General features: G+C 39.2%; 2 protein-coding genes across 5 annotated transcripts in view; one reads left to right on the forward strand and one right to left on the reverse strand.

The window, feature by feature from the left end:
- LOC112571786 (contactin-like) overlaps window positions 1-7882 on the forward strand; it is a 62509-nt gene extending 54627 nt beyond the window's left edge. For both annotated transcript variants that reach the window (XM_025251067.1, XM_025251068.1), the window contains exons 23-25: window positions 649-764; window positions 3494-3674; window positions 5605-7882. In XM_025251067.1, the coding sequence (XP_025106852.1) occupies window positions 649-764; window positions 3494-3674; window positions 5605-5726 (419 nt within the window). In that variant the 3' untranslated portion in view covers window positions 5727-7882. The remainder of the gene's footprint in view (window positions 1-648; window positions 765-3493; window positions 3675-5604) is intronic.
- A 143-nt stretch (window positions 7883-8025) lies between these two features.
- LOC112571789 (FMRFamide-activated amiloride-sensitive sodium channel-like) overlaps window positions 8026-16236 on the reverse strand; it is a 31842-nt gene continuing 23631 nt past the window's right edge. For all 3 annotated transcript variants that reach the window (XM_025251078.1, XM_025251077.1, XM_025251076.1), the window contains exon 6: window positions 8026-9299. In XM_025251078.1, coding sequence (XP_025106863.1) covers window positions 8826-9299 — 474 coding nt within the window. In that variant the 3' untranslated portion in view covers window positions 8026-8825. The remainder of the gene's footprint in view (window positions 9300-16236) is intronic.

Here is a 16236-nt window from a genome sequence, read left to right on the forward strand (position 1 = left end):
ACCATCAACAAATGACTGCATATTGTATATTTTAGCTGTAGTAATATTTGCAGCAGCATCTTTAGATTTTTCACAGCATCAGCCATGTTCCTGGTCACATTTGGATACATCAATTATATTGAAATGTTTCATTGTTAAAATCTGTAAATAAAATATTACTTTTCCTTGTCAGATAGAAATTTGAAAAAACAAAAGCTCTATTTTGTTCAGGTTTCTTTATAGCAGGCTTACAGTGGTTATTGGCCCACAAATCCTTGTCAAATTGAGAAACTGGCAACTGTCTCAAATCTTTCTCTTACTCAACTGACTCACTGCCTACTTTTAAATATAACAAAATACCTGATTAGTTGACTATTCAAGCTGCCTAAGGGAATAATTCATAATTCATAATTCCTAAAGGTACCAACAGTTTCTTCCCTTATTTATTCATTACTTATGCATAGTGCATTATTATTTATTTTTTTTGACATTACTCTGGTTGAGAAGTTCACTTTCAAGGACACAAACCATAGAGAATGGGCTTATGCATTGACTATCTATAACTTAGTTTTTTTGATTACCAATTCATAACACTTCTATTCAGATATTTTGACTTAAAGCTGTTCAGGAAATAATAGATATAATCAGCTGTTTTACTTTCATCTACAGCCCCAGCTCTGTATCCTACTGAAGTATATGTTTACTCCATTGAAGGAACAGGGCTACAAGTAAATTTCAGGGGCATCAGTACAAATGTAGCAGAAGAACCTTTGATGGGGTATAAGGTATGCTTTTCTTACTTTCTTTAACATGGTGAAAACACTACATTCTTAGTTGATTGTTGACAACTAATCTGCTTCATGTTTTTGACAAAGATTATGATAACCTAAGAGCAGTGAACATTAAGCAATCAACACATTTGCTGTTGCAAAACTTCAACAGGAAACTGTTGCTGCCTGCAGAAAGGATGACTAAACCACTTTGTACTGACCTCTTGAACTGTGTACATACAACACCAGGGTCTTGGCACCTGTTGTCCTTTCCCTCCATAAGACTTCATTGTGTCCTGTGTCATATTAGCTGTCTGACTGTCTGCTGCATTGTTCTGACTCTGGTTATGTGCAGGCTTGACCAACCTGCCTGACCTTGGTACTTCATCGTCTCTTCAATTCTTCAGTTAATTTAATTGTCTTGTTTCTCCATGTTACTATTGTTTGCCATGAACTTATCTATACCATGGTATGTTTTTCAATTGACATTGACCCTCCCTCACCGATGTTTTCTCACATCACTGTGGAGAGCCACAGCCGCCTTGCAATCTGCCGTGTTGTTGGACTCACTAGTGCATTATGGCAGCAGAACACGTGTACTTGGCACAAATGTCGTGGCTCAATGATTGTGGTGATAAGAGCGTCTGTGTTGATATGACCCCAATAAGCTACAGTGTATGGTCATTCCCCATTGGCAGTCGTAAAGGAGGGTTTGCTGTGATATTTAAAACATCTCTTGTGAGTCACCTTGCATTTAGCACTGATCTCCATTTTGTATACTCTTCATTTGAATTTGTTAATACAAGACTTTCGTTGTCAGACAGAAGTTCATCAGATGTGTTTATATAGACCACCACTCAACACCACAATCAATTTGACTGACAACATGTTTCTGTTTGAATTTCATGATCTGCTTGACCACAGCAATACGCTTAGTTGAATATCTATGATCGTAGGTGACTAATATCCATTTTAATGAAAAAACATATCTGCGTACCGAACGGATCATAGACCTACTCAATATCTTCCAGTTCACCCAGTCAGTCATGGAGCCTACTCATGTTAAAAAAATCAGATCCTGTATTGGGTGGCCCATAGGCCTGTTGATCATATCATATGTACGGTTATAGTCTCAAATGTGCTCTCTTCAGATCATTATTAGGTGCGGTTTGATCTGTCAGCCATTTGCCCAGCGTCCCCATGGGCCTGGCTTCTCTTGCCGCGGGTGAACACCCAACCTCTCTCTGGCTGGGACACTAAGCTAGCCCATCCCTTTTTTTCTTATGCTTTCCTGTTTCTCCCTTACCTGGCCCTTTCATCTATATTCTTTTTCTAATCAAACATCACCCTGTACTACAGTTTTATCCTTCCTTTCTTCTGTCTACACAGATCTTTCTCCTGTCTTCTGTTTTCCTTCCATGCCTTTCATTGGATGTCAGTTTTTTGCTGTTGCCTTCTTTAGGCCCCCTGCGTTTGCCATGCAGGGCAACCTGTGTCGGGGGAGGATGGGATCATGGAGGTTGAGGTCCCTGATAGGTTGCGGCCCATCATACCAACACACCTCTTTGGCCTGGACTACTCCTAGACGTGTGGGCCACACCAACCAAGCAACTGGTTGTGTATTGCCCTAGATTTGCTAGAATTCTGTGGCCGGGGTCAATCTGGTCTTCATACTTGTAAGGCCAGAGTATATTCCTTATATATATCCCTGGTGCGACCCTTCTGGAAATGCCCTAAGTGGTACCGCTCAGTCGCCTAGAATGTGTATTTAGTGGTTTGATTGATAATATGATTACACAAAAATGTGACTTTCTCTTTCTGTAATATAGCCTGGCATGGCATGAAACCTAACAAACCTACCCGGCCATAAGTTGAATTCTCTTACCAATCTATGTCAGATGTATTAATGCTTCTCTTTAGTCATCTATACTAGGCATGTCAAACACATGGGCCATCCTTTGCAACCACACCTGTGGCCCGCAGGGCGGTCTGGTGGCACAACAGTGAAGGTTGGCTGTCCTGGGTTCAGCTCTCATCTCGAGCACATTGTTCTTTCTCTGAATGTGGCATTTGTTTACAGGGCTGGATGCCTTGGCATGATATAGCCTTAGTTGCTGGAACATCAATTAGCCCTGTCTGCGGCCCGCGCAAAGGATACTGCACATGTGTGCGGCCTTCATGGCAACATTATTGTGACCCATGCAGTAAGGTGACCAGACGTCCCGCATTAGGCGGGACAGTCCCGCTTTTGACCTCGTGTCCCGCCTGCTCATCGGGCGGGACGCCCAATGTCCCGCTTTCTGGCAAGTCCATCAAATGTCCTGGTTGTCTTTAAAAATCGGAATACCGTACGCTGATTCGGCGTTCTTTGACGGTGATGACACCATCATGGGCACGTGTCCCTCTTTCGCCCCCGAAACGTCTGGTCACCTTACCATGCAGTCCTCGGGGTGACCCTCAGTTTGACATGCTTGCTCTATACAACTTTTCCTGAATGTAGATCCTAACAATAAAACACTTTAGAAGGTGTAGTCTTTCGATGTATTACGTCTTGATAAGTAAATTTACCTTTGCTACCATACTGATTCTACCATTTAACCATTCTCCTCAAACTTATCTTTGATTACCCAGTGCTTCTTATATAAATACAAGTAAGTGTCAGACAAGGCAGTGATCACTTTTATTCTTTTATTTTCAAAGTGATTGCAAGGTCAAATGGAAAGTTTTCTTCTTTATTGCTGCAGGTTCAGTACTGGCCAAGTGGAGAAAATATCCGGAAAGCTCAAGAAATGGATATTGGACGTAGCAATCAAGCATTACTAACTAATGTATCAGAATCAGTCCTTTATGAACTTCGCATATTTGGATACAGCCGTGGTGGACAAGGCAAGAGAAGTTCACCTACAGTCTACTTTACTGTTGGAGGTAATGTGTATATGAATATGAATTACCTTGTTGTTTCACATTTAGATATTATTAGGGGGAACTAATTCATGACAGATTACAATTCCCAGGGTGCATACAGTCCTTACAAGTGTTTATAGGTTTGTAGATTTGACGGTGGGGAAAATAAGGCCTAAAAAGTGTATATTTTAAGTGAATGGATCCTCATAAATTGTGGTCAGTGTCGCGTGTCGCATGCTGGCTCAGCCTGAGCTTTAGTCCTAGAGGGAAGGAGGGGGCTGTTGCGTCACTAAAGTCTGACGCAGTTTTGTTTTGCGACTTTTTTTTGGGGGGTGGGGGTGGGAAAAATAACAGAGAAAGAGAGCGGCCACCAGGGAGGAAGGTTGGGAGGTGTGAGAAATTCTGTTGTGGAAAAGGGGACATATTAACTGTGAGAAATTCTGTTGCAAGAACGGAGCCGTCTTGAACTGTATGTGCGTTTTTGTAACATCCATCTGTGAGGCTTCTGTTTGAGAATATTCGAGTGATATTTCAGGGTACGATTGGAGAAGGGAGGGAGTAGTGTGTTGTAGATGTAGGTGTCCCCATCCTGCCAACCGCAATTGCCTGCTTCAGACCGACCGGCTGACGAATGTGCTATTTTTACGGCAGAACTTCATGCCATCTTGCTCGCCTTGCAGCGTGTTCACCACTCATCGGAGCAAAACTTTTGATTATTTCAGACTCTCTTTCTGCCCTCCAAACTCTCCTCTCCAGTGATTTTGACCACCCTTTTGTGGTCCAATCATAAAATTCATGCAGCACTCATTCAGCGAAACAAGGACATTGTTTTTAGTTGGGCTCCTGGCCATGCTGGTATCCCAGGCAATGTTCGAGCAGACCAATCTGCCAAGGCTACATGTCAGTCTCCTGGCAAATTACAGTCTCTTGTATCATCAGACTGTTAACCTTTCTTCTTGGCCTACGTTCAGTACTTATGGCAACGCCACTGGGACACTCTGGGCCAAAATAAATTAAATGTAACTCTTTCCTGTCTTTCCAACCGCCTATCTTTGTGCCAGGTGGTCCTTGCTAGATTAAAGTTAGGACACACCTGTGCCATGCAGGGACACCTCTTACCAGGTGAAACACCACCCATTTGTCCTTGGTGTAAGGGAAATTTTAATGTTACATATTTTGATTGTCTATCTGTTGGCAGTTTTTTGCAGAGAAGTCCTTGATTTCCTTATTCAGATCCATCCCATTGGCAGCAATCTTTACATTTTTAAGGAGGATATGACTTTATCATCAGACTTAAGAAATTTTATGTCCTGATAATTTTCTTCAGATTTTTGGTTTGTTGGTGGCCTTTTTGGGCTTCATCACCCCTTTTTACGCTTTTGCCCACTCTTTTACATTTTGTTTACTTATTGTGTTGACTTTAAAAAGAATGTTATGGTCATATGACTTGGGAAGCTTTGTCCTTAAACTTTTAAAGTTAAAATTAGTTTTGTTGCTGGAATATATCCCTAGTTGCTGGCACGGCATTAAACACAAACAAATAAGAATGTTATGGTTATATCACTCTAGAGGTTTTGTCCCTAAACTTAAGATTATTTTTTGTTGCCGCGATGTAGCCCTAGTTGCTGGCATGGCAATAAGTACAAATACCTTTTTCCGAAAAATCGGGCTGTATAATAAGATTGAAGCTTTCTTTTTCTGATAGTTCTTAGTTTTGGGTTTGGATTTGTTGGTGGCGTCTGTGGCCACAAAAACCCTATTTTATACATTTACTCACTTTTTCACGTGATTTCTGCTTCTTTTGTGACTTTTATGAATTAATATTTTGTGTTTATATCGCCCGGGTGATTGACTTTTTAAAGTAAGATTGCTTTTTGTTGCCTTGATATAGCTGTAGTTTCTGGCATGGAGCAAAACACAACTAACCAACCTTTTACTTTTTTTTTTCCAGAGGGCCAGCTAATTTATAACCCAGAAACAACAGAAGTCATGGCTGGGAACATCATGCTGAAAGCTTCTGCTTACACATTGGTTATGGGATTGCTGTGTTTTTTAATGTATATGCATCACTAATTTGGAATTGTTTTATAAATAAGACAAGCCACATTTGATCAATTGAACTCCATATCATTTATCAAATCACTTTTCAGAATTGTTTGAAGGACACGATACAGTTTTGTAAATTGTTATTGGCTCACAACTTGGCACTTTTAGTTTTGATTCTCTTTCCCTAAAATAATTTTTTTTTGAGATGTTCATGTACTTACAAATCATAATGACATGAAAAATGTTTGTTACAACATTGTGATGATGATTAGGTCCAGTTCTCTCATCAAATGTGTTTCAAGAGGACACCTGTTCAAGAATCAAATACAAAAGGTAGTTTTGAACTGCCTCTGTGGTAGAGGGGCATGGACTTCTTTCTATCTTTTGTGACAGTGATGAAAGTATATCATGAGATGTCTGTCCATTCAGTACCTGTAATTCCTCACCCACATAAAACATCATTATATGTATATATGCCATTTTTATTAATTTTCCTTATGCTTAACATTTAAAGAAATCTTTGTTCTGTATAACAAACACTCTATCACTTCCTCAGTTACTGTTTTTTATGTTGATATTATCAGTAACATTACCTTACAAATGCATTGCAATATTACATACTATTCATTAAGAAAGTTTGCTCATCAGAATGCTTATAAAAGAAGTGGGATTGTGGGCCAAGGATATTTTGAGAATTAACATTTATGTTCTGATATTTTTTCCCTCATCAGCTACGCAAAGAAAAGTGTTTTTTTATTATCTTACTTTGCAGACATGTCACATTCTCAAGCATTACAGAATTCTTTAGTTATTCTAATTATACCATTAACATTTTTTCAATTGTTCCCTGCTTATTAAAATACATATATAATACTTTAATACAAGAATCTAATTGCATTGTTATTCCTTGCCTCCATTCTTTGGGGTAATAAAAAGGCATTCCAAAATCTAATGTTTGATTTATATTCTGTAAGATTCCAGAAATAATAATTCATTAGGTATGTGAAAACTAATTTAGATGTTCCTTGAGTTTAACAAATGTACTGTGGATCAGTCTTGCAGAACCTCAGATTATAATTTTTTCATCATTCAAATGTCTTAATTTGAAAAGACAAAATATTTGCTTTATTTAAGGTGTACATAATGTTTTATGGTTTTAAAGGTTTTTGAGTTTTTCTATTTAAAAAAAATGATATTATTGTCTTCATGTGTACTTTGCCTGCCATTATTGCAGGACTGAAATATTGTACATAAGCCATACCAATTTGGCTTTATCTTTTATTTGGACGGGGAGGTCTTTTTCCTTGATGAACTTTTTTGTGTGTGGGGGTGGGTGGGTGTGATGTAGATGAATTTCAATCTTTTGAGAGTAAAAGTTTTTCAGGATGTAAATGCATTGCAGAAATAGTACCTGTAGATTTCCAGTTGGTTTTTAATTCTCCACAATAAGTAAATATTTAGATTATTTTTGTTCCTGAGCTTTCCATCATTTTTATTGCCTTTTAATGTAATTTTGATAATAAATATTCACATTTTTTTTTGTTTACTAAACAAAATTTGTTTTTACAAGATGAAGATCTGATGTTACTGTAAAAAAAAAATACCCAAACTGTGTAATTAAGTATTCATGCAAAATCTCTGGTGTATGTTCAAACTGTTGCATATTTTGTTTTTAACAAATGCATTAAAATTTTTGAAAGCTTTTTTTTTTTTAATTGCTTGTGTTCAACAATGTTGACAAAAACCTTGACAAGCTCTTATTCTGTGCAAGTAAACCCTTGTGAACAAAGAAGAAATTGGTGATTGTTATGCAGCCAGTGCTTACTGAACCTTGTGTAGGGTAGAGTATGCTGCCTTGTTGAACACTAGCTGCTAATATGAAATAATCACCATGCTGTCATTGAAGTAGACTGCTTTTGGCATATAGATGTTCTACAACTTTGATTTAGTTAGCGCATAGTGATTACCCATAGCAAGTCACATTTTATTGAATACCTTTTGAAAGCCAATATCATGTATGTTTTTTATGTCTTCCCTTCTGTGCCTTGTCTTCTTTATGTTTCCCAAAGTCTGGCAGTCTGATCCCAGGTCTCAATATTAAGGTTTCAGATCATGTGTGAGTTGACTCACACTGGTGAAGTGTACAGATGTTCCAGTAATTTCTATAAAGTTTTTATATTCTTTCTTGGTGTGTTTTTTGTGTGTGTGTGTGTTGATTTCCGTAGCAGTTTATTGTATATTTATTTTATCATTATTTTACTTAATCTAATAAGTTTTAATTAATGTGCATTAAGTACACTCATATAAGTAAATCTGGACTTGAAAAGGTTTTTTTTTAAATTTATTTCTGTACCAACAAAGGCTAGAAATCAAGAACATTATCAGCTCTGTAAAAATTGTTATATCGAAGTTCTGCAGCAGTGTTCCAATCCTATTGTTCACCTTAGATTACCTTAGAGTAATCCCTTCCCCAATAGCTCTCGGGGTTGTTTTTTTTCTGGGTTTTTTTCGTGTGTCTCGTCCATGGATCTTCATCAAGTGTTCTTCAGTGTTTCTGATGCATCATTTCTTATAGCAGACATCTTCCACTAACGGCTGCTGTCTCCTGTTTTTTGCCATCCTTCTTCGGATTTTTTTTACTGTATAGGATTGTGTGCCTACTTTACTAAAACTTTAACAGTTCTGGCTAGCTTTGGGGACCACATAATTTATTTACTGACATTTTGTCTGCAGAATGTAACAAATTTTAAGCCACATTCCAACACTATATGTCTTCTAAATGTACTTCTGCATAATTAAAATAACGTAACCAATTTGGACTACCATATGTATAATAATAATAAAGTTAATTTACATCACCATCAAAGACAGGCTTAAAGTGCTTTACAAAAAAAAATTAATAATATTAATATAAATAAAGAAAAGCACACAGACAAATTAATAATTGATCTAAAAAAACAATAAGATTATTGCGTGTCCATGTAGTGCAGCCACTCATGTTAACACTATCTGTACAAAATGCTGTCTGCAGCCTTGTCATTGTAAGAAATATGAAATCTCTGGTAAGCGAATAAAGTTTTGCTTTAAACAGTAGTTGAGAGTTACCAATGTTAATAACTATATTATTCAAAGAGCAGACTCAGCTCTAACATTAACATTTCCTTTATTATTAGAAATTTCCAAGTGATCATTCTTGTCATTCACACCTATCATTGACTTTTCTGAGTTCAACAGCAAAAAAAATAGCCGAATGATTAGCTCCATTAACTCCATGATGGTAAGAACAGAAATACCCATCCAAAGTCCAAGTGTGCCACCAATATCGGCGAACAAATCTGCTAGACCATATGCTGGAAGCTGGCGATACTCAACAACGCTTAAATCTTCCAAATAGATGTTTAGCCGGAGAAGATTCTGTCTAATGAGAGTAGATGCTCTCTGGACCTTTTCTTTTTCAGATAATGTGTAGCTCTGCTTTAGGATGTTTTCTCTTCGAGTATCATTGCGTGTTTTCATAAGCTGTGAGAAATTTGCCAGTTCAGACAAGAAAGTGAATGCTTCATGCATGAAGTTCTGCTTTATATCTGTTCCATAAAAAACCTGCAAGATAGTAAAATATATATATAAACATAATGATTCAATATACATTGCTCAAAATAAGAAAAATGGAAACTATGAAGTGTGACTGCATTATAAAATACTACTGTCAGTTGTAGCATAAAGCAGCATGTTCAGCAATCTTTTGTCACTTCAATTTTATTCACATTTTGTGATATATGTTGTGACAAAATTATCTCAATTTATTCACTTAAAAAAAATATATATTACACTTAATACTTGCTAGTCATCATCAGTGGGTGATTGATGTATGGTCCTTAATGCCATGTAAACATTGTGCTACATCACAACAAGAAAGGGTCATGCTAGTAATTAAATAGGAATACAGACTTTAAACTGACTATTAGCAGTTGGAATAGAAAAAAAAATGATGGTTGTTAAATGTAGTTAAACATTGTGTCAGCAGCAAAGGCTATGTTATGGAGAGAAAGTTATACATGCACTTCTATTATGTACACAAAAGAACAGTAAGCAAGTAAACAAGCCAAAAAAGAATACATGCAGTGTGACCTTCAAAGAACCTACCTGTGAAACCCCCATTCCCCTGTAAAAAATGGAGAACATCTGGCTCCTTTTTTTTTATAAAGTATGTCAGGGGACTTGGGGTATTTGAGCCTAAAATTCAGATCAACAGCCTAAAATAACTTTTATGGGGTATCATGTCTGTTTAACCATGGAATGCTTTGTGGGACTCTTAATGTTACCCATATATACTTGTGAAATGTTTTCTTGATAAGTCCCACATGGATTTTATAATGAGGAGAGTGAAAATGTGGTCGGTGCATGACTTATCCTGACAAAACCCTGCTTGTTCTGGTCTCAGTCTCTTGTCTAGTACCTTCTTCAGTCTCCCTAATATTCCACTGTGAGGACTTTGCTGGGGATGATCCCCTACCAATTGTTGCACTGGGAGAGGTCTCCTTTCTTTGGTAACTTGACCAAGTGGCCTAGTTTCCAGTCTGTTGGTAACTGCTCTATTCCCAGATCTTTTGTAGGAAGGGCTGTAAAATTTCTGCCTTTAGTACTTCTGGGGATATGCATCCAGGCCTGTTGCTTGGCCACTTCTCATGTGTCTGGTGGTATTTCAGGTAAGGATGATGGTTGAAACTGATTAAGGATCTCTTTGAAGTGTTCCATCCAGCAGTCTGTCCTGCATTGTTTGTTATGGTTTTGCTGTCTTTGTCTTTAACCAGCTTGTTTGGGTTAATGCTCCTGCCTGACAGAGTTTGTGTTATTTCACATAGTCGCTTCATGTTTCCCTGTATAGTTGCTGATTCTGCTTCCACTGTCAGTTCATGTGTGAAGCATCTCTTGTCCTCCCTAACGGACCTCTTCACTTAATGGTTGGCTTCCCAATATTCAGCTCTGAGATCTTCTCTTGCTGGTCTTGACACTGGTTAAGCTTCTGTTTCAGTCCCTTTCTTGATTCAACCTTTGCTCAGGTCTCTGGATTCATCCATTCCTTCTGTTTTCTTTCCCTCTTCACTAAAACATCTGTACAGGTTGTCTTCCAAATGCTCTTGAGTTTCCTCCATTGATTCTTCTGTAAGTCCTGAAAGGGCCTCATACTTATTCTTGATTTTGCAGTTATAAATTTCTATTGTTTCCTTGTTCTTGAGGTATTGAGTTTAAGGACTTTAGCTTAATTTTGAAGACTGCTCATCTCCACTTCTTACTCGGACATCTGGGAGACTCCTCCACTTTCCAGTAAAGCTATAACAGGAGAGAAACAAGATACTAGATAGCGGAGTTCTCATTCGATATGTCAGGGTTCAAAAAGGTCACATTCCCGTGACAACCCCGTGACCGAAGGAGAGCGGGAGGGAGTCGACTAGCGACAGGATGAAGAAACTGTGAACTAATCAAGTCAGCTTAGTGCCGCTGTAGTGAATCGAAACCTCCGGTCGTATCTAAACGTATGGGTATAGTTACCGCCTGGTACTTTACTTGAAATAAAAGTAAAGGACGAAACTTTACAGGACATACGAAATAAAATGGCATTGCAAAAGCAAAATTATACAACTCACAATATGCTTTGAGCTAGTTTTGATAAATAAACCCAAGAAAATGTTTACTAATCCAATCGGATGTCTATTATCAAAACCAAATTCGTTTAAGATTTTAAGTTTGATTCTGCTTTAGCTGTTTATGTAATTCATCAGCAACTTTTTTCTTAACAGCTTTGCTGCATGCGCAGACTATACCGAGACGTTTAGTACTGCAGGGAGGTTTCAGATCGCTACAGAGGCTATCCGCCGTTCTTGGAGAAGAGAGGTGGACAGAGTGGCCATGCACGCGACATTGAACGAGCTGCTGCAGAAAGTTGACAGTATTTTCGGTCTCGTGGTGTGTGACCAAGACCTACTCGGTCCTTCTACACCGCGCGCCAGGAGGCCGGGGAGAATGTCATGCAGTGGCGGTGTCGCGTAGAGGACATCCTGACACAAGCCCTGAGTGCGCGCCTGATAGACGCGCATACAGTGAGAAGCTGCGCTGCAGACTATGGGGCGGCCTACGGCAACCCCTAAAGGACCGAACTGCCTACAAGTTCGAAATGGAGATGGACGTGGACGCTATCGATATCGTCCCTCCTGAGTGAAGTGAGTGGTATCGCCCGTGCGAGGGAAGGTAGGAGTACACGCGGTACGGAATGCTAGCGGCCAGTCGTCTTCAATTACTACCCGGACAAAAGGCGGAGAGGACATCACAGGCACCGCCGAGTAGCCTGGCCATAAAACATCTCCCTCCCCTGACCATTGTACTTGCCGTAGGGGCGTAGGGTCTGAGCGCTGAGGCGAAACGACTTCTGTCTGAACACACTGTCAGGGTTAGGACTCCACAAACAAAACTAGAATATATAAAGGAGAGAAGAATTAACAGCGCAACTGTAGTATTGCTATTTTATTTTCCAGTTGCTATGTATACTTTGTTTCTTACACTCTGAATCTGGAAAATGAAAGTCGTGTCCATCTCATGAATTCCGTGTCCTTTCTACTACACCATTTTCTTACCACCCTCTGCACTTACGTGTATACACCGCTGTTAGTTTGGCTCTGGTGTGGTTTCTTTCCTTTTGGAAAACCCAACGAGTAAGAGAGGGGGAAAAGAGCAACAATAATAACAACAAAATATAGTTTGCAACTGAAATTCATTTAATTTATTTGCACAGTTTCAAACACCTTCCCCCTTCATCTCATGATTTACGTAACATTACAGCAAATTCAACATTTCTTATTGGCAGGTGAAGTACAGGTATGCAAAAAAAAAAAAAAAAAAAATTAGTGGCTGGAGGCACTGTCATACAGATTGATATATAATAAAACAGAATCACCAGCACAACAATTGAAGAAAAGGAGAGGGCAATTCGTCAGCTGTTTGAAATAAATGGCTGGTCCTATAATGCTGAACGACTCCCACACCAAACTTCTAGAAAACGTAAGTCATTCCAAATCTGTATTCCACTGTATTTTATATATAAATGTATTCTACTGTATAGATAATGGATAGATATACAGTATATCTTTGCATGAGAGATAAAGCGTGCGGTGAGTGCGCGCACAAATGAAATGTTATGGATTTTACAATTATACACATGATTTTGTACACTTTTCTGTAGGAGGAAGATACCCAGTAAATAAGGATACGCGGGATGGCGATGTACTGGCCATTGAGGGTGGAGAAACTTTGCCCCCCGGATCAGGCGCGGCACCTGAATGCAGGGCCGCCGAGAGCCAGCTCGGGCCCCGGGACAGACGACCTCTCCGGGCCCCTTGTACTTGTAATCGTAAATTATTTTCCCAGTATATAATGTATGTTTACAATTCGAATCTCAATATCTACACTCAAACTCAACTAATGCTTGGGTGTTCTGTCCTTAGACCTTTCTTTAAAAGAAAAAGAAAAGGAGAAGAAGGAAAAAAAAAATCCACTGACCAAGGCCGGGCCCCCTTGACAGCCGCGGGCCCGGGTACACTAACCCCCCTCTCGTCAGGCCTGCCTGAATGTCCACACTGCTTCCAGGCACCATGCATAACAGCAGGAGGTCGCGACGTAGAGTTCATCGGGAAGGGACAGGCGGCTTGTCCTCAAAATCGAGCAATTCGGAATAGCATCTATACAAGGTATTGGAAAATGCTTGACTTCGTAGGGCTCTGGAGGGACAGGAGATACCTGGATAGAAAAATCGCTCTGGCAGAAGGTGAATGGGTGCTGTGCCACAGACGTGAAGTGATGCCCACTTGCGTCTTGCAAAAAGTACGAACACTGTACCCAAACCCAGATGCAGTGCCGTATGTCGGTCACCAATGGGAATAAAAAAAAAAACCAACCTAAACAAGACGAACAAAAACTAAGTTTAAAAATTCCATTGCCTTTTGGTTTGTGTTATTTGGGTTGTTTGCCTTTGTCTCCTTTCCTGTCCTCTGTCTCTTCTCTCAAGGGAGAACATACAAACAAAACCAGGGTGCTAAACTGGTCCTAACCCTTTTGATTGTACAAGTCTTCTCCGCGTCCAGTTCTCGGTTTCGTCGACCAAGGAAGACGCAAGCACCGATGACCTCCACCCGGCATAATGGTCGGGTTAGATAAGAAGAGAAAAGACCGTGGGGGCACTATGTTGCAGTCGGGAATTGTTGTCCAGGAATGAACTGAAAGTATTAAATATTATTATCCCCTCTTGTAAAGTAAAGAAAGATGTAAGGAAAGACAGTATGTTCAGACAGAAGCGGTTTTGTCTCACTTTTATCAGACCCTACAGCAAGTACTAGTCGGCTGAGAAAGACGTTTTATTGCTAAATATAGTTTGCAACTGAAACTCATTTAATTTATTTGCACAGTTTCAAACACCTTCCCCCTTCATCTCATGATTTACGTAACATTCAGAATCCACTGAATGTCACTGAGCTGAGGGCGCCACGTCATGCCGAGGTTCGCTTTTCTACCTTGCGCCGGTTTTTTTTTATCCCAACTTGTATACTTCTATCAATGTGACACCTCTCTTTGATGTTTCTTACAACTTTAGTTCTCACTAACTTATTAATTGCCAGGTTACGGTCGAGAACTTCCTCTTGAATGATGGCATCTGAGGCATCCATACTTTCATACATTCTCTCGCACCCACCACCAAGTGCCGCTGGGTGCACACGTCATCCTTTGGTGATGTGCTGAAGATTTAGAACCTAATTGTGGGTCGATACTACCAGAGTAACATCATCAGTGTGTTGTGAACAGATAGACGAAAGCATCAAAAATAAAGTTTTAAAATTCAGTTGTCTTTGTGTTTGTGTCATTTCCGCTGTTCATCTCTTTATCCCTTATTTTCTTTTTATTTGATGGAGAATACATTCAATTGTCGGTCCTAACCCTGACTGTGACAGTATGTTCGGTTGCAAACCGTTTCACTCCACCTTTCTAACCGCCAGCACCAGTACTCGGCTGAGAAACACGTTTTATGGCTCGGTTTATCGCTTGCGATCTCCACCCTGCCTCGGGGCCAGGGTAGAGGAGGAGTCGAGGGACTGGTAAGCAAGCGGCAATCAACGCTGCACAATCCATCCCCGCGGGGATGTGAGTGTGGAGGTGAGGAAGCTGTCGGCCGAGGTGCAGTCGTTGCGGCGCCAACTGCAACAAAGGCCATTACAACGAGCCTGCGGCTGGCAAGGCGTTAAACCAGCGGCCATCATGCTCCCGCTACGAGGACATATATATGCTTCAGATGTGAGATGTGGCGGCAAGTAATGCTAGGTCAACTGATGTCGACCAGCATAACGGGCAGTAAGTAAGTAAAAAAAAAATATGTTTGATTTAAATATCATTTAATTGAAAAAATACAGTACTATAAATTTAAGCTATAATCCTCAATTGAAAATTTATTACTGCTCTTACTCCCTTCATGACATCAACTGCTTTAATGACCTGTTTATGTTTTAGTATCATTGACATAACCAAGCTGAATTGATAATTCAGACAGAAGTATGTCATACTTATAATCTTAAAATATATATATATCCACATGCATTATTGTTTTAAAAAAAAATTAAGGGTTTTTTTTTTTGCAGCCCTGTGCTCCTCAAGGAGTAACAAGGAATAGACTAAACTTATTGTTTTTCTCTTTCATTCACTTTTAGCACTAGAAAGAATTCTGGATGCATAACACTGTATGGTATATATATGGATATGTTAAAACAAAAACAAAAAAAAATCATAGGAGGGCCAATAGTTCAGTGCTAAGCAAATGGCCAACCACCGAAACAGGAACTGTTATCAAATATAAAAATGAAACTATAAGCTCTTAAAGCAGACATGGAAAATTCTAAAATGGCTACAGCTGCAGACTCCATGATACTGTACAAGACACAGCAAAGCATATGATATGATAAAATTATTTTTACTTATATGTTAAATGTTGAATGTTGAAACAGCTTTAACATAAGGCTTTTCATTCAGTTGCAGGCATTAAAGAAAACACTGGCATAGATGTATCAAGAGGCTGAAGGGATTGTAATAACGATTATAGAGTTTAAGCAGCATTAGTGTTTAAGTTAATGTACTGCTCAAAACAATGGAAAGCCCAATTGTATAGTCGGTCACCGTCTCCATGCTGACACAGACAAGAACATTAAATCAAAGCATTTCTTTATTCATTAAATAAAACATTATCTGCCAATATCATTGAAACAAATCATCTGGACTGACATAACCCATGTTTTCAAAATTTAGAAAAGTGTTATAAAAATAAAATCAATATTCCATGCGTGCATCATTGGCCTGAATTGGCACCCTTGTCTCATGAACTGAACCAATGTTTTCAGAGTCCTTTGATGAAATTGCCTGCCACTCATAGCATATTGTGTTAGGGTTCTGAACCTTCACAACTTCAGGTTCAACATGTAGGGTTTAATCCCTTTAAGGCTAAACAACA

This window comes from Pomacea canaliculata, linkage group LG9, assembly GCF_003073045.1.
Source record: "Pomacea canaliculata isolate SZHN2017 linkage group LG9, ASM307304v1, whole genome shotgun sequence".
Lineage (NCBI taxonomy): Eukaryota > Metazoa > Mollusca > Gastropoda > Architaenioglossa > Ampullariidae > Pomacea > Pomacea canaliculata.